We start from the raw sequence: 19047 nt of genomic DNA, 5'->3' as shown, positions 1-19047 counted from the left end.
TGCCCATGTCAGTAACATGACTGACCCACTGGGCAGAGGGCACAGGCTGAGGGCAGACTCACTAGTAGAAGGTCAGAGAATGGCCACCACAGTCAATCTAAGAGGATTCCTGGTGGCACACTGCAAACCCACCTTCATAGTTCCTTACCAGGAGAAATCCGGGGACAGTATGGGTCCCAGCAATTACACCCTCATCTCCCTACAACACGAACACACCAGGCCACCCTCACCTACAGGGCAGGAGGGCCGGGCCAGCCAGGGAGCTGCTACTGCTATGGTTTGTCCCCTCTGGGCTGCGTTTGGGTCACCACCGGGCACCCACTTGGCTTTACCCTCACGTGGGCTGGGTTGCCCCAACCTCTCCTAAACATACCAGGACACTTGCTGCAGGGCGCCTGCAGTCAGAACCACCTGCTAGAGGCCTGCAGCGACCACGGGGCCCCCTGCTCTGACCTCTGGGGCGCACGGAGCTCTGGACCACGGCAGCTCCACGCCACTCTCCAGGGCCTCTCCTACGCGAGCCAGCGCGCCCCTGGCCGGCGGCGGGACACTTTCTTCCTCGAGGCCAAACTCCCGCCTGCGCGCTCCGGGGACGGGGAGACCGCGGGCCAGCAGGGGGGGCGGGTGGCGTCTGTCTCCTCGAGGGGCCGGCGGCCTTGCCCTGGGCCCGCTCCCCGGGCACCCCGGGGCGAGCACGGGCTTCCCGCGCGCCCGCTGGCTGCGGGCTCGGGCGTGCGGGTCTCCCGAAGCCCCCGGTTTGCTCGGCGCTCCTGGCTCCTCCGGGTCCCGGGCCGGCGCGAGGGAGATGGCTGCGGCGACACGAGCCGCCGCGCTGCCCGGAGCGCCGCTGCGCCCAGGTCCGAGGGGCCGCAGCCTGCACCGGCCCGCGCTCCGCCCGCCGCCGGCTCACACCCTCCCCGCGCCCCCGCCCCCCAGGCCCGGCACCGGCACGGCCCCGCGTGTGTGCGCCGCTCCCGGCGAGTGCTCCGTGCGCCGCGGCGGAGGGCGACGGGGTGCGGGGCGTCGGCCCCCCGCCCGCCACCTACCGTCCTCCTTGTCCAGCACCATCATCTCGGGCGCTCCGTGTCCAGCCGCAGCTCGGCTCGGCCGGGGAGAAGGGCGCCGACTCCGGGCGCGCTTCGGCGGGGCGGCCGCTCCTCGGGCAGCGAGCGGGCTCTAATTACCCGCTTGTCCGGCTCTTAACCTAGATTGCACTCAGCTAGAATTACATTCAGGAGCGAAGCACTTCGCAGATACAAAAGCAGTCTCACCTACTTTTGTGCCTCAGAATTGCAAGGAACTACGAACTGCAATTTAGAGAGAGAGAGAGAGAGGGAGAGGGAGAGGGAGAGAGAAGGGGGAAGAGAGGATCAGAGCCGTTTCTTTGATTCTCACCTTCTAAATGGCTCAATTTGCCCAGTATAATCTGTCTTAATGTAATTGCATTTGATAGCTCATAACCCTGGCTCTGGCAACGACACAGCTTTCAGCCTCATAAAGTGTTTTCCCCTCGGATTTAATCTGAATCTCAATCTAAAATTATATTCAAAGAGATGGGGAATCTCGGCGGCCGTCTCCCGCTGCCTTTCTCCCTCAATGTATGAGGTTTGCACTCCTGCTACTGAATAAATGCACACATTTCCCGAGGCCCCCTCCCTCCCGGGTTAATGGGGAGTGGAGACGCGCGGCTGCCCGGCTCCGCAGCGCCACCTGGAGGTCGCCCGGCCCCTGCTCGGCGCGGGGCTCCGCGGAGCACCCCGGGTCCTCACCCCAGATACTTGTCCGCTGGACCACGGTCGTCTTCCACTGCCACGCCCTCAGCCTTGGTTCCTGACCCCCCTTCCCACCTCGGCGATCTTTCTCTGATCTCGGACCCTCCCTTCCTACCTGTTCTGCCGGAGGCTCCTGGTTGCTTCCCGGACTGTTTGGCAAAGTTAACCCTCTGCAGGGTACAAACTCTCCCACTGGAGTCTTCCAGCACAACCCTCACCCTAGCAGCCCCCTCCTCCCCGAGAGCATCCTAATTCCACAGGGAGCCGGATGCTGTCTCAGCTTCTCTCTGAGAAGCACAGCATGGCCTTGAAGGTTTTTCTCATTCCAAAACTATTTATTGAGCACGTATTATTCTAAGGCACTGGCGTTACCGCCTGTACTACCCTAAAGCTCTGCTGATATTACCGAGTTGGAAATTCTTGCCCTGTAACTCAGGAGTTAAGGGGAGACAGCGTCCATCTCCCCTCCTCCGGAACCCCAATTCTCCCCAAGAGCCTTGGGGCTAATGCTCAGGCTGCGTACTCTAGGAAGGCCACTCTAAAATACCAAGAGTTTGTTTTTTTCTCTCTTGACAGTCACAAGTTCCAAGAGGGGATGGAAATATTAACGGATTTTCTATAGGCCAAGGAAGGCTTCAAATAGATGTGTCAGAGGTTCATCCCTGGCAGACACTTCTGAGTACTAACCCAAGCAAGGATAAGGCAATGACCAGCAAGTTGGGATTTCATCCCATCTCTGCCTATGACTAATGGTGGACCTTAGCAAATCACTTTGGCTGGGCCTCAGTTCCCTGTTTGTGAAGTGGGGCACCGGCTGTCCAAGGTTCCTGCAGGGATCAGATGAGCTAGTGTACGTGAATGTGCCTTGTAAACCATGGCATCCAACGATGGGGGGAACTTACTGAGTATAAATGAGACCTGGAGGCCAGGCTGTGCCCGGTAAGCCCCGGGAGGCCCCAATGCAGGGTGCCTGACAGGAGTAGGAATGGGGGAGTGGGGCTGCAGCCCATCTTCCTCTAGCCTAAGCGGGGAAGTCAGGCTTTAAGAAAACAGAAGAGAGGCTGCTTCTAATGAGATGCCTCATCCGCAGCTCAGAGGGTTTCGCTTTCCCCTTCATCTTGAATACTTAATCCTAATAGTCCTTGAGTATATTTGATGTTAAATATATCATTTTGCTCAGCCTCACTGTCCCTCAGGACTGCGAGCTTGATCTCTCCCCTGCCACTGCAGCCAGACTATACCCCGAGGGTCTGAGGGAGGCTTTGACACTGTTGCCATTGGCACGTTTGGTACCAACCCCTCACCCCAGCCTGAGCTGGGGGGCCAGACAATGTCACAGGCAATCGGCTGACAGGCTGGCAAGGGGTAGCTTCTTGCTGTAGATGCCTCTGTGCTCCCGGAAGGCATTCGCTCAACAAGGCCTGTGGCTTTACTCTCCAGTTCCAGGGCGGCTTCTCCTCTCTTTCAAGGCTCTGGCCCTGACCCACAAACTGGGACTTGACTAGCTGAAGGCACTTGTCCACTCTCTTCTTCATGTGTCGGGCTTGGGGCTCTGTCCCTACAGCAGCTCCCCCCAGTCTCCAAGATACCAATTAGCAGCCACCCAACTGGCATCCCTCTAGGGAGTCAGGGACCCTGTGCCCCACTTCAGGGACTGGAGTAGGCCTGGGGTGCTGAGCCGTGGGCTAAAGAACCAGGTAGTGTATGTCAGCAGATCACAGCTGTGTGTGAAGGGCTGCTTGTGTTCATAGGCAGCTCTCTGTACCCCCAGTTGTGAGCACTGAGCTCCCACAGTGATCTGGAAAAAGGCCTCCACAGAGGCCTTCCACTTGACAGAGCTACACAGCAAGCCTTGAAACGTTTAAGTGACTTGAGCTCTTAGCTTGGAAGGGGCCTGCCAGGTGGACAGAGCTAGACACAAGCATTCAGCATCCCATCCAGCATCCACCCTCTCAGCTCATGGGGAATTGCTGGGCAGGCAGGTAAGTCCTGTGCCTGGGGCCCCCACCCAAGCTGCCTCCAGGTCCAGGATCCCCTGGGGCTAGGAGAGGTAGTTTGCACCCAACACAGTTCATGGGCAATGAGCATGCACGTACCCTCAAGTCAACATTGCCAAGAGTGCTCCAGAATGTCCTTGAAATGCCTCTGGGGACAGCAGAGGGAGACCAGCTGATCAGCCCCCAGGTCATGGTGAGGAGAAAGGAGGTGCTACCAGCTGCCTTTCAAAGTTCTGGGCAGGTCCTAGCAGTTTGTCGCTGCACCTGGCAGGAAAGTCCTGATGAAGGGTTCTTGCACTGGGTTTGGGAGGTGTGTGTAGGGGAAGGAGACTCTCTGCCCCAGGGCCCAGGCAGACCAGATATTCCAGAACAGTGGTGGCTGTCAGATGTGCCTCAGCCTGAGGGCCCTGCTTCCAACACAGTACAGCTGTCTCCAAGATGGGGTTACAAGCTGGCTTCACAGGTGACACTCAAGAGGTATTTGGACTGACAAGGGCCCCTTCCCTGTGGCAGCCACAGCTGAAAGGACAGAGTGACCCTACAGATTTTGCAGTGCAATCCGGATGTCTGCTGGCCAAGTTCAGATGTCCTGCCCTGCCCCCTACTAACAACACAAAGGCAGCCTAAACACAGGAATTGGCAATCAGCTAGAGTGGAGAAGTACACAGTTGACAAACTTTCCTCCTTTGGTTTCTGGAAGCCCTTCTAGGAAGCTGCACTGTTAGACCTGGTGGAGGCCAAGGCCAAATCTGCACCCCAGAAAGCAAGTCTCTCCCACCCTCCTGATGAAGGCCAATCCACCCCCTGCACAACAGCTCTGAGAAGGTTGTGGATGTAGGCTGACCAACTGTCTTGGTTTGTCCCAGCACTCAGGGGTTTCCCAGGAGGCAGGGCTTTCTGTGCTAAAACGGGATGGTTCTGGGCAAACCAGGACAGCTGATGACCACAGTGGGAGATGGTAGGCTGGGACAAGGGACCAGCGGGGCCAGAGAGAAAGGTCAGGCAGCCGGGCCCTTCCCTGTACACCAGCAGCTGCCTCCCAGCCTCAAATTCTCCCAGCCTCCAGCACCAGGGCTTCATCCCCCAGGCGCTAAGGAACTGCCGTCCCCTGGGGATGGTCCCATGGGGCAGCCTGGCTGTATGTTCTCCAAGCCTTGGTAGTTACATGGGAAAGCTGTGAGTTGGACTCAGGGGTGGATTCAGATTTTTTGGGGGAGTCAAGCTTACTCATGCAATATAGGGGCTGGGGGGGGGGGGTGCTCTTCTTGAGAAAAGGAATACACGGCTGCTAACACAAAGTGACCACGGAAGGACTATGAAGCTTAAACTTCATCAGCTTCAAGGTAAACCCGCCCCTGGTATCCTGAGCGCCGCCCGACCCTAGCCCGCAGGGCACCTCCCGACGCGTGAAGCAATGTCACCCACCCCGCAGCTACGAAGTTCCCGATCCGAGGGCCCCCGGGGCCGGGCCGGTTTGCCTGCAGGTGCCCTGGGGACCCCCCTGGGGGAGCCGGTCCGCAGCGGGGGCGGCGGGGGCCGGGAAGCCGGGGGCTGCGGGCACTGCGGGAAGCCGCGGCGCGGGTCGCAGACGGGCCCGGGGGTCTGCGGGACGGCGGGACCGGAGAGAAAGTTCCCGGCCGGGGCGTGCGGGGCCGGCGGGCTCGCGGCCGCCCGGGGACTTCCCGCGCCGCCGACCGGCCCTGCGGCGCAGCCTGGCTCCCCCCCGCCCCCCAGGCGCCGCGCTTCCGGGGAACGGCCGCGGCCCGCGCCGCTGCACCTACCGTCCTCCTGCTCCAGCACCATGGCTCCCCGGAGGCGCCAGCCCCGCACCGGCCGAGGACGCGGAGGGGCGCGCGGCTCGGACTCCGCCGCCGCCCGCCGGCCTGCGCCGCTCCCGCCGGCCCCGCGCGGGCTCCGGGCTCCGGGCTCCGCGCTCCGCGCTCCGGCCGGGGCCGGGGCCGGGGCCGGGGGCGGGGGCGGGAGCGGGCGGAGCGGCGCGGGCAGCTGAGCCCCGCGGGCAGGGAGCGCTGGGGGGGTGGGGGGGCGGGGGCGCGTCCGTCCGCCGCGGGGTCGCGGGAGCCGGAGCCGGAGCCGCCGGAGCCGCCGCGCGCGGTTCTCCGTCCGCGCGGGCCGCGCTGGCCTCTGCCGAGTGCAGCCTGCGTTTCCCAGGGCCCCTCAGTTCCCCTGTTAATTAAATCAATTCATTATGCTCAGATCTGATTAGCGGCCCTTCCCCCCTTTGAATCAATTATTCAATACACAAACATAATTGCCTGGGCCAGAGGTGCCCGCCATTAGCTTATTTAACTCCAAGGACACTAATTACCCGCAGGGCACGGGAACTTTTCTCATTAATTCTGACAAAACACAAAAGCACAGCCAGAGTGCGTGTGAGCAGTGCGGGCGTGTGTGCGTGCGCGCGTGACCGCATGCGGGGGGCGGGGATGGGGGTGCTGCGGGCCGGGGTTTGACACCCAGCGCGGGGACCGTGGGGTCCTGAGTGCTGCTGCGCGTGACTTCGTGAACGTGGCCCCGTGGCTGCTGCGGCGGGCGCCCCTGCCCTTCCTGTTTGCGTAACTGCCCCAGCATTGTCCGCTGCACAGTCAAGACACGGGGGCACGCGCAGAACACAGAAACGTGCGATCAGGAAGTGGTGGGTGGTGTTTCTGCAGTTCGGGCTGTCCTTCCCCCCCACCCCGCCCCTCCGGCCACCACCGCGCCCCCCCAGCCCACCCCCTCTTTAAAACCTCAGGTTGCCATGGTCCCCCTCCTTGACGCATCTCGGTTCAGCCTCCCACCCCAACTCACTCCACCCCTGCTTTTATCCCACAGCCCTCCCCACCCCTACCTCTATCCCTATTTCCACAGGTGCCTGCCACCCAGGCACGCCCCCACCCAACTCCACCCGCCCTTTGCCTAGTTCTCCCCTCCCGTCTGCGAGGCTGAGCCGAGGGTGTGTCTGTGGTTGACCAACTTCACGTTTTACCTCCCAGGAAATCTCTATTGAGAGCGAGCGAGTATGAGAGCCCACAGAGGCAGGGACACAGAGGGTAATTGATTCCCCCAAATTAGGTTTCTGCTTTCTAAAGACCAGTATTGTTCCTGTTCTCAATGTGCACAGAGGTATTGAAGATTTCCTTTTTGTTTCCTCAGGCAATGAATGAGCTTAATCCATTTGGCTTTATAAATCAGGAAACTAATATTCGCTCCTTCCATAGCAGCTTTTTAAAAAATTTAATTGGTGGGGGGGGCACAGTTTGTCACCCTTATGCTGTCCCCAAGCCACCACTTATCAAAACACATTCTGACTGAGGGGTGGAGAGAAGGCTGGGAGGGGAGGTCGTGGGAAGGGGAGGCTCATCCTGATTCTCCCTACCCTCCTCCTCAGTGCTTGCACTCAGACCCACACAGTATCTGGAAAAGTTTGTGAAATGACTGAATCATACTCAATTTGGTGAAGAAAAGGAGAGTGTAGAGGTGCTCTTCAGAATGATCGTCTAAATCCGTTACTCGCAATCTCCCACTAGCATTGAATGTAACCGTGTCACACCCAGGGATGGCAAATCCTCATTCTCACCAACATGCACAAGCCGCTGGACACATCTTCCTGTTGTCAGGATCTGACCCTGCCACTCCCATTCTCAAAAATCTTCCATGGCTCTCCATTGTCCTTGCGACAAAACTCTAACTACTTATCCTATCATTTCAGGTCCTTCACACAATCTGAAGAAACCTTTGTGACACCACCACTACCCCTTGTTTCAACTGATCTTTATTGATCTCCAGCAACTACCTTTACCCTCCTGCCCCTTCCTCTGGATTGCTTTACTGTCACTAAACATACCCTGCAGGCAGGTTCCTGCAGGACTCCTCTCATGGCATCCCTCTGCTTAGGAAGTCCTTGCCCACTTCTCAAAATCCTCTAAGGAAACAACTTTTCTGTGTTCTTCTAAATGGGTGTCTCTGTGTGAAGCCTGGGTTCCTGAGAGTGTGTGTGGATTATTTAGTTGAGGCTTGGGGGACACGAGTGTTTAAACTCTCCCCTGGAGTGGAAGGAGAAATATGGTGTCAAGAGTCTACTCTGGCTCACTGGAGAAGATGGGAGCTGCAGAGGCGGGCCAGGAACTCTGCCTTCCAGAACTTCAGATACAAGAATGGTGCCTCAGAAGGAGAGACACTTGGGCATCTTCCCTTCCCACTCCCCCCACCCCACCCCGCTTGCCCTTCAGGATCTCAGGATCAGAACCCAGGAACATGCTTCCTCTGTCGGCCCAATATTTGGATCTGTTTAGTTCTCTGTGTAGCTAGGCCACTGCCCATGTTAGTGCCAGCTTTCCCTATACTAAGGCATCTAGCCAAGGGGGCAGGAGAGGGCTGCAATACTGCCCTCTCTCTGCTTTCTAAGCCATGTGCCTGGTGTAGATCACACCCACTCAGAGAAAGCACATTTTTCTAATCTGTGCAAAGGCACCATGTGGACTAGCATGGCCCTGTGATTGAGAATCTCTGCTTGGCCAGAGTTCACACTCAGAAAGGCCAGCCTGAGAGGTCCCTTAGCCACCCCTGTACCCCCACCACTGCCCCTTCAAACAAGGATCTGGTGAGCTCTTAGGAGACCATTCTCCAAGTTTTCATAGGGACAAAGAGGTCAGAGAGCTTAACCATCACGGAGTGGTCAGGGATACTGAAACAGTAGCCTAGAATGTATATGGGCCCCAAGCCCAGGTGAAAGACACTGAACTCTGACAGACCTACGATAAAGACTCAGGTTCCTAACAGGGACCATGTTGGAGGAGAGAGAGAGTGAAGTTCCCGGGAGGAGGTCCTCATGAGAGGACCAGACTGGACCACAAGGCCTGGAGTTTGGTGGGGCAGTAGTTCCAGGCCCAGTGCTAAGTGGGCCTGACCCACTCCCAAGCAGTGTCTTAGGAAGCGGAAAGCAGTGGTACAAGAGTCACTCAGGACATATGGCTTTGCTATGGGATCCCCCTCTGAAACAGCTGGTCACTAGAAGCAGGAGGTATCTTCACACTGGCTCAAAAAAGATGAGCACAGCTAGAGTCAGCAGCTTGGTGGCCTTGGTAGCAGCACATGCGCAGAGTGGATGACAAGATGGCAGGAGCATCAGACAGCAGCTGTAATTATGTGGGAGGCATCTATACCTCATGCCCATCAACCCCACCTCCCAAAGCTGGAATTGTTAGGGAGAAAGTGACTTCATCCATGATTCAAAATCTAATGGTGCCCAGGGTGTACATGTAAGCATTCTCGGAAGGTCTTACAACTTTCTGGAAAGGAGGGTCCTGAAGAGGAGAGTCAGAAGATCAGAATTTGGGGCAAATTATTATAAACGTATGAGACCTGATACTTGGTATTTGTATGGCTTCTATGTTCCAGCCTGTTTTAGCTACATGATGGGCATGAAGGGAAAGGCTGTGTGAGCAAGAATGAGCAACAATGGTAGGGGAGCAGCACCCACTGCCAGCTTTCCCTGGTGGCAGTGCAGCTCTGCAGGAGATGCAAAGGGTCCTATATCAGGCAGATCGAAGGCTTTGCTTCCACTGCCCCTCCCTGCCTAGAGGGCCTCATGAGGCCATGCTTGCTCTCCCATGCTTCTATTTCCTCTCCTTTCCATCTCCCCAACCATCTGGTCCTCCTGTCCCATTCTAGTTTCAGCAGATGATGTCACCTCCTACCTGACTCAGATGAGAGAAGGTATCAGACAGGAAGGCCCTCCCCTTCCTGCCTCTGGTCTGTGTTCATACCTTCTTTGTCAACATCTGCAATACACACCTGGACACATGCACCTTCCCTTCTGAAGCAGTAGCAAATATGGCCTTCCTCCTATCTGCGCCTTATTCCTCAGCATGGGCCCCAGCCTACCCACTACCACCTGTCAGGGTGTTCTGTTGGCTCTTCCTGTCCCCTTCGCTCTCCCCTTTCTCCTGGGCCTTTCACCACAGCAGGCAAATAAACTCTAGTGTCTCATCTAAAACATGTGAACAAAGTCCCTGGATTATATACATCATTTTTGAGATACTTTGCTATCCGTTCCCTTTTCTTATCTGAACTCCTTACCTCCCACTATCTCTGGGTTCACTCCTATCTGGTCCCCACAAGGCTTGCCAAGGTCACCAGTGACTTTATGTCATGAAGGGATTATTTTCAGGCCTCACTTGACCCGACCTCCCAGCATTTAATAATGCGTTTAATTCCTTCCTTCTTGAACATGATTTTTCCCTAGACTAACATGCTGTCTGAGTTTCCTCATCCCCCAGTGGATGTCCCCTTTTGTCTTAGCTATTGCCAGCTCTCCTCTTTCAGCCAATCTTTAGCTGTTGGCATTCCTCAGGACTGGGTCCTAGGCTGTCTTAGAACACTTTTCTGTGGGGCACCATCCATGGCTGCTGGTGTGTGTGACCTTCACTCAGGATCTCTCCTTTGAGTTCCACTCCAGTATTTCCAAATGCCCTCTTGATATCTCCACTTGGATGCCTTAAAGGCATCTTAAATTTTAAAATCTGAATTAAACTCTTGATATTTCTTCCAAAGTCTTTCTTCATCTTGTTTCAGTAAACCAGCCATTCTGTTCTTAATACCAGAATTTCAATCGAGCCAACAACAACAACAAAAAATGGTAAAAAGAAAAGAAGTAAAGCTAAGTATGTCAAGTTATTACACTAACTGTGAAGAGACCGCATTCCCCTAATCAAAGAACAGATTGTCGGGATGTCTGGGTGGCTCAGTGGTTGGATGGCTCAGTGGTTGAGCGTCTCTGCCTTCAGCTCAGGGTGTGATCCTGGGGTCTGTGACTGAGCCCCTGCAAGGAGCCTGCTTCTCCCTCTGCCTATGTCACTGCTTCTCTCTGTGTGTCTCTCATGAATAAATAAATAAATAAATAAATAAATAAATAAATAAATAAATTTTTATAAAAACGAGATTGTCAGAGTAAGTTCAAAAATAAAACACAGCCAAATGCTGTTTGCAAATATACACCCAAACCAGGTGATGAGAGTGAAAAGAAAGCCAATGGGCAAAGATATCCCAAGCACATGCAAGCAGAGAATAGCAATGTTAATGTCAAACAAAGCTAACTTCCAGGCCCCAACCATGAGCTGCTTGGAAATGAAGAAATACTCTCTTAAAATTACTAGTGGATCAAAAATAAGATCAGAACTGAAATTGCAAATCATCTAGTAATGAAAAAGAGAACATAGAGTGCCATACAGAACTTGTGGGACACAGCAGTAATTAGAGGAAAAAATATAGCCTTAAATGCTTTTAATATTAAACAAACAAAGGACTAAAGCAAATGAACTTGGTATTTAATCTAAGAAATCAGAAAGAGAACAAACTAAGCCAAAACAACATAGAAGGATATTAATAAAGTCAAAACCAGAAATTAAATAGAAAACAAACTAATAATAGGAAAAAAATAATTAAAAGAAAATTAAAACCCAAACTTGGTTCCTTGAAATGACCCACAAAATAGGCAAACCTGGATGGAAAAAAATAAAACACAAAAATATACAATATTATTGAGCCATAAAAAAGAATGAAATCTTGCCATTTGCAACAACGTAGATGGAGCTAAAGAGTATCAAGCTAAACAAAATAATTCAGAGAAAGACAAATACCATATGATTTCATGCATATGTGGGATTTAAGAAACAAAACAATGGAGCAAAAGGGGAAGAATAAAAAAGAGAGAGGGGCAAACCAAGAAACAGACTCTTAACTATAGAGAACAAACTGGTGGTCACCAGAGGGGAGGCGGGTGGAGGGATGGGTGAAACAGGTGATGGGGATTAAGGAGTGCTCTCATTGTGGTGAGCACCTGTTGTTGTATGGAAGTGTTGAATCACTACATAGTACACCTGAAACTAATATTATGCTGTATGTTAACTGGAATCTGAATAAAAATTTTTAAAAAGAAAAGAGATATCACAGGTACAGAAAAGATTAAAGAATTATAACAATAACATGTGTAAGCCTATGAAAATACATGTGAACCACCAGGAAGTGGATGATTTCCAAGCAAAGTAGAAAATTAATAAAATTGAGTGTAGAAGTTGAAATTCTGAATAGGCCAATAAACAGAAGAGATTTAAAAAGAAATGAAAATTCTGCCATTAAAATATCACAAGACACCATATGATCCAGCAATTCCACTTCTGGGCATATACCCAAAAGAACTGAAAACAAGGTTTTGAAGAGATATTTGTACACCCATGTTCATAGCAGCATTATTCACAAAAGCCAAAAGGTAGAAGCAACTCAGGTGTCTTTCAATGGGTGAATAAATAATCAAAATGTATATATATACAATGAGATATTATTCAACCTTAAAAAGGAAGGAAATTCTGACACCTGCTACAACATGGATGAACCATGAGGACAATACACTAAGTGGAATAAGCCAGTCAAAAAAGACAAATACTGCATGATTCTGCTTATATGAAGTACCTAGACCACTCAGTTTCATAAAGACAAAAACCACTATTACCAGGGTCTGGGGGAGGGAAAAAAGGAGAGTTTTTGTTTAATGGTGTAGAGTTTTAGTTTGACAAAATGATTCTGGAGATTGGTTGCACAACAATGTGAATGTGCCTAACATCACTGAACTCTACACTTAAAAATGGTTGAGCTGATAAATTTTATTTTATGTGCATTTCACCATAATTAAAAATAAAATAAAAATATCACAAGGCACAGACTATACTGAAAGTGAGCTTTATATCATCTTTAAAAACAGATGAGTTTTAATGTTATTTAAACTATTCCAGACAAGAGAAAAAGTTGGAAATCTTCCTAGTTTGTTTTATGAGCTAGCATTTTCTTAATTCCCAAACCTTATAAAGATTGAATTTAAAAAGAAAGAAAAATCACAGAGCAGTTTAAATGCAAAATCCGATATAAGATGTTAGCTAACTGGATATGGGAAAAGTATCAAAAGAATAATACACTATATAAGGGAGAGTTTATTTTTTAATACTGAAAACAACATTCAGCATCAGAAAATCTATCAATATAAGTCACTATACCAACAGATAAAGGGAATAAAATATAAGTATAGTAACGGATGCAAAAAATCACTTGGTAAAACTGAGCAATTATTTCTAATCATATATTAAAACAGAAATAGAAGAAAACTACTTTAATTTGATAGACTGTTTACCAAAACCCAATAGTAAATATATAAACAATGACATTCAGAAGATATTTCCAGAAATTGGGAATAAGGTGGGATGCTCATTATCATCACTATTGTTCGACATATTTTGGAAATTTTAACTAATTCAATAAGACAAGAAAACGAATTAATAAGAACAAGTACCTGGTTTAAAAAAAGGATGAAAATATGCTTGTTTATAAATAATGTGATTATATATCGAGAAAATCCAATAAAACCTAGTTCAAAAGCTAGTAGGTTAATTAGATCATGGGGAAGGTAGCTAATACAAGGTAAACAGAAATATATATTTTCCCCCTAAATGCAAAGAGGTATTAGAAATAGAAGTAGAAATGTAGAATGTAGAGGACTTTATTTATTTTTTTAAAGATTTTATTTATTTATTTATTCATTCATTCATTCATTCATGTGAGACACAGAGCAAGCAAGAGACACACACAGAGAGAGGCAGAGAGACACAGGCAGAGGGAGAAACAGGCTCCATGCCAGGAGCCCGACATGGGACTCGATCCCGGGTCTCCAGGATCACAACCTGGGCGGAAGGCAGCACTAACCCACTGAGCCACCCGAGCTGCCCTAGAAAGGACTTTAAATGAAGAAACAGATCATCTGCAATACCTACAAAACTATAAAATATTCAGGAATAATTTTAAAACAAGAACCACCATCACAAAGTTAAAGCTCTTTGTTGAAGAAAGCCATGAAACCATATTGAAGGACATATAACAAGATCTGAATATATAGTAAGAGAGCCAGGTTTCAGGCTTTTTCTCATAAACAGTGAATCCTTTCAAAGTTAATATATAGATTTAATGCAATTTCTCTTAGAATCCCAAATAAAAAAAACATTTTTTAGAACTTAAAAAATTCCAGCTTGAAGTACATTTGAAAAATAAATATCTGAGGCTGGTTAAGAAAACATGAAAAGAAAGACTAGTTGGAGAAAACTTGTGTTATTGGATAATAAATTACACTACAAAGCCACTGTGATCTGAGCGGTAGGGTGTAAAACCAAGGAATAGATCAGGGGAACAGAGAGCTGATAAATAGGTCCAAATGTAGAAAGGACTTTAACATACAATAAAAGTTGCATTTCAATTCATCAAAGAAAAAAATTAACAAATGGGACTACCATCTAAATAGACATTTCTCTAAGAAGATATACAAATAAGCCAATAAGCACCTGAAAAGTTGCTCAACGTTGTTGAAAATATACATCAAATCACAGTAAGATAGCACTTCACACCTACTAGGAAGCTAGAATCAGAAAGTCAGATACTAAAAAAAAAAAAAAAAAAAAAAAAAGGAAAGTCAGATACTGGGGCACCTGGATGGCTCAGTCAGTTAAGCATCTGCCTTCCGCTCAAGTCTTGATCTCAGGGTTCTGGGATTGAGCCCCTGCCAAGCAAGAAGCCTGCTTCTCCCTCCCCTCTGCCCCTTACCCCTACTCATGCTCTCACTCTATCTCAAATAAATAAAATCTTAAAATAAAAAAGAAAGTCAGATAATTACAAATGTTGATGAGGATGTGGAGAAATTAGAACTTATACACTGTGGGTGGGAATATGAAATGGAGCAGCCACTTTGGAAAACAGCCCGCTATCTCCTCAAAAGTTAAACACGGACTCACCACAGGACCCATCAATTCCACTCCTAAGTATATAGACAAGAGAAGAGAAAACATAGGTCTATACAAAAATTTGTACAGTGTTTATGGCCACATTATTCATAATAACCAAACATGGGGGGAAAAAAACAAATGTCCATCTCCTGGCAAATGGTTATTCAGCCACAGAAAGGGATGAATATTGATATATGACACAAAATGGAGGAACCTTGAAAATATCATGCTGAATGGAAGAAGGCAGTCACAAAAATCCATTCATATGAAATGCCAAGAATAGGCAAGTCTATAAAGATAGTAGATAAGTGGGTGCCAGGGACTCGGAGTTATAGGGGGTGACAGCTAAAGATTTGGGGTTTCTTTTTGAGGTGATGAAAATGATCTGAAATTGATTGTGCTTAAGCACCTATCTGTGAGTGGACTTGTGTTGAATGGGTGAATGTTATGGTATGTGAATTATATACCAACAAATCTGTCTTAAAAAACGGTGCTGGGGCACCTGGGTGGCTCAGTGGTTGAGCATCTGCCTTTGGCTCAGATTGGGATCCTGGGATCCTGGGATCCAGTTCTGCGTCAGGCTCCCTCCCCTTAGGGAGCCTGCTTCTCCCTCTGCCTATGTCTCTGCCCCTCTCTCAGTGTCTCTCATGAATAAATAAATAAAACCTTTTTAAAAAATGATGCTGCCGTAACCATCTGAAAGAAACAAAAGGCATCCCTACCCCGCAAATATAAAGATTATGCTCCAAGTGAGTTAGAGATCTTAACGTAAAAATGAAACAATGAAAATCTTAAAAATTTTAGGGGGAAATATTGAATTAATTTGAATAAATTTGGTGGAGACCTACAATAGTAACAAAAGAAAAGACATACTTGATTTGATTTTTAAAATTTCAATGACAAGGGATACCATAAACAAAGAAAAAAGACAAATGATATGCCAGAAAAATATTTGCAAAATATGTAAGTGAAAGGGAAAACGTGCAAAGAATATACAAAGAATTTCTTTAAATTGTAAAGAGAAAAGACAAATGCCCAAGAGAAAAATGGAAAAATGGCCATTCTGGGAGGAGGAACTCTAAATGGCCAATAAAGTTCTTTCCCTCATTATTGGCTGGGAAAATGCAAATTAAAGCAAAATTAGTTTTCATTACCTTAATTCATCAGGTTGGCAAAAAATTTTTAAAGAGTAAAATGGTCAGGTCTACTAAAAATTTGAGGAAATGGGTAATTTCATTTGTTGCTGAGCAAGTAACCTGGCACTCCCTATTAAAATTAAAAATGCACGTGCCTTTTGACCCAGAAATCCTCCATCAGAGAATATATCCTATGCAGGAAAAATCACCTGTATGTAAGGATAACCCTGTAACTTCTGCATTGTTTGTGGTGGCAGAAAACGAAACTATATGAATATCACCATCAATCAATGGTTGACTAAATCATCGTATAATCTCATGTAGAGTATCATGCAGCTCTTAAAACATGAGTTAGAGCTAAAGCTACTGACTTGCAAAGGATGTCTGTGATGTATTCTTAAGTGAGAAAAGTAGGTTGTGGTAGCAAGTAATATCACCCCATTTAAAAGAAAACCTCTTTCTGGTAGACAAAAAGGAGGAGATGTGTCTGGCTGCCCCTCTTCAGGCTATCAGTATGTTGACCTTAGCAGGGAAGAAGGGAAGGTGGGAATTAAGGGGAAAGTATTACCTTTCTTTATTGTATACTTTTAGAATCTTTTCATTCATCTGTGATTTAACAAAATTTGGAAATAAGTCAGAGTCAGTTTTGGCACTCTCTCCAATCACACAGTCCCTGCCACTGCCCTAGTCTGAGTGATCCTTATCTTTCGCACACTGCTTCAAGAGCTTCTTATTGGCCTCCCTGCATCCACCCTGAGCCCCACTAATCCAGCCTCCATACTCCAGATGCAGCCAGGAGATATTTTTAAAATGCAAATCAGATTTTGTCAACCCATCCTCAAACATGTAATGGCTTCCTGTTGCTCTCCGCAGAAAGCCCCTGGTCTCTGTCTGTCCCTTGGCTCTACATGCGCAGGCTTTCCCGAAGCATCTCCGGCATCTCCCGTTACTGACACCCACCACTTGCTCCCACACTGCAGCAGATTGCCCTTGACCTTGTCTGAACCAGCACCTGCCTCAGGGCCTGCAGATGTACAGTTTCTTCTGCATGGAATGTTCTCCCTCTCCTCTTCATGGGGACCTCCTCTTGCTCACCTCTAAGATCTGGGATTTAATGTCACTTCCTTTCTCAGGGTGGCCTCTCCCCTCAAGACTAGGTTTAGACCTCCCTGTTACAGCCTGGCACAGCCCTCTGTGTTTTTCCTCCATAGCTCTTATCACAATGATCTAGTTAATTACATAGTTATTTGTATAATTATTTGTGTGACAGGGATAAAAGAAAAACTATTAAGCTGTAAGTGTTTGCATCTTCTCCTGCAGCCCCTGCTTTGGGAGGGAAATGGGTCAGACAAGAAGGCTTCTGGGGTCTAACCCAACTCTGAGACTCTGAACTTGCTCTTGCCCTCCTCACCCCACCATGCTCCCCACACCCCACCCCCACCCCCAGTTGAAAGAATTTCCTGACTCAAATATCTCCCTATAGTTTCTTATTTATCTAGCCAACCAACTTGTTCTGACAACTGGGCGATGCCAAAGCCCTTGGAGATGCTGGTGAGCTTGCAGGCTTCTCAAATCCAGCCAGCTAGAGTGAGGCACGGCTGGAGAGGGTACTCTCCCAATCTCCAAATGGCTTTACTTCTGCACCACCCACCCTTCAGAGACCCTTACCAAATGAACCTCTGGAGCCCAAAGGCCCCTCTGAGGCCACAAACACTCCAGCAACCAAACCCTAGTTTGACCCGTGGCTCCAGAACCTCAATCTGAGTCCTCATTCTTCATGATGAGGAGTCATTTGTACCCTCTCCCACCCTACTGATCACCTGTCCACTGAGGACTGGAGATTTGGAGCCATCCGGGCCTGGGTCTCAGGGGCCAGGTGTGTTCCCACAATGCTTCTGAGGCTGGTGCTGGTTCAGGAGCTTCATGAACTGCAACCCATTGGCCCGTGGGGCTGAGAACTGTGACTCACTCCCAGAGAACAGACTGTTTCCCAACAAGCTCACCAGAGTGAACACACCCACATGCAGGTGGTCCCCTTGGAGCAAGACTGCATGTCCCAACAGCACGCACATCTCAGAAGCAGTCCTGGATGCTACAGGCTGGGGCTGAGGTAGGTGGCGCTGGTCCGAGAACACTCCTGGTTGGTTTCCCCCAGTCTCTAATTGGGTCCTCCTGTCCCAACCCTGCCTCTAGATCAAAGAGGCCGGAGGGGTTCCTTCTCACCCAGTGCCTGCCTGAGAGGTCCTGCCAACTATCAAATGATACGAGGTTGGAGAAAAAAAGTGCTCCTGAAACACATAATCCTCCATGGCTATTGCTACCCAGGACCTGCCTGGGCTTTTCCAAGCTAGGCTTTGAGCTCTAACTCAAGCCACCCTTTATGGTGAATCATAGAAATATTTGAATCCTATCAGAGCTGGAGGTCGCAGCTGGCCCCCACTCCAGAGTATGAACTAGATGTGCCCACGCCCAGCAGAATGAGCCACCCAAGGCCTGGGTGGGAGGGCCATAGTCTGGGGACAGGCTACTAATTCAAACCCTCAGAGTCTATAATACAGCCCTGTGGCCTCTCAGTCTTGGTGGGGACTGCTCAGGCCTGGACCTTGATTTTAGTTCTGACTTCACGTCTTGTAGATCTCAGGCAACCCTTCCTCCCTGAGTGAGGCAGACCCCTTTAGTGTCCCTCAGTTCTCCCCTCCCTCTGGGCCACATGGCTGCTCAGCAGAAATTGTCTTTCCCATCTTCCCTTGCAAGTAGGTGTAGACAAGCTACTATTCTCATCTGTAGGCAGGAGGGATTAAACCTACTTTTGCCTCTTTGGCTCATAAGGAAGTTTTCTGTTTTCTCCCTTTCCCACAGGCTAGAGTATGGCACCCAGATTTGACTATGTCAAAAAGAACAGCACCCTAAGGACTGCAGGAAAACAAGATGGAAGCAAGCTGGGTCCCTGAGTGACCTCGTGGAGCAGCTCTCACAATCTGGACTTTTTATCACCTGTTATGAGAGAGAGAAAGAAAATTCCATCTTATTTAAGCCATTGTAGTTTGGGGTCTCTTAGTTAGAACAGCTTAGTCGTTTTCCCTAATGAACACACTGAGCCTAATTCCCAATTGATAAAATAGTCTCCAAGTTTCCAATTCCAGACTCTCCTTTGCCAGGTCCTGGTTTCTGAGAATCTGCCCAGGATGGAAATCTCTGGCCCTTGGCCTAGAGCCAAGGCTGAGGTTTGCTGTACCTCCCGTTTCTTCCTTATTTCTGGAGGTTCCTTGATATTTACCTAAGAACCTGATGCTAGGAGAGATGGGGGAAAGGATATGCAAAAGTATCC

General features: G+C 49.1%; 1 protein-coding gene and 1 long non-coding RNA gene across 6 annotated transcripts in view; one reads left to right on the top strand and one right to left on the bottom strand.

Moving 5' to 3' along the window:
* LMO1 (LIM domain only 1) overlaps positions 1-17666 on the bottom strand; it is a 52228-nt gene extending 34562 nt beyond the window's left edge. Inside the window, exons 1-2 of one of the 5 annotated variants that reach the window (XM_072794174.1) lie at positions 5551-5668; positions 1047-1307 (exon numbers count right to left, since the gene is read on the bottom strand). In XM_072794174.1, coding sequence (XP_072650275.1) covers positions 1047-1071 — 25 coding nt within the window. In that variant the 5' untranslated portion in view covers positions 1072-1307; positions 5551-5668. Of the gene's footprint in view, positions 1-1046; positions 1333-5550; positions 5669-6516; positions 6578-17539 lie in introns of those variants that run through there. The other 4 variants (XM_072794179.1, XM_072794177.1, XM_072794176.1 and 1 more) reach the window with 4 other exon arrangements.
* Positions 4493-19047, top strand: part of LOC140614841 (uncharacterized) — a 52304-nt gene continuing 37749 nt past the window's right edge. Inside the window, exon 1 of the long non-coding RNA XR_012015600.1 lies at positions 4493-5112. This is a non-coding gene — a long non-coding RNA (uncharacterized lncRNA). The remainder of the gene's footprint in view (positions 5113-19047) is intronic.

This window comes from Canis lupus, chromosome 23 (genome assembly GCF_048164855.1).
Source record: "Canis lupus baileyi chromosome 23, mCanLup2.hap1, whole genome shotgun sequence".
NCBI classification, from domain to species: Eukaryota; Metazoa; Chordata; class Mammalia; order Carnivora; family Canidae; genus Canis; species Canis lupus.
The sequence above is the reverse complement of the archived record's forward strand: the minus strand, read 5'-3'. Positions and strand labels throughout refer to the sequence as shown.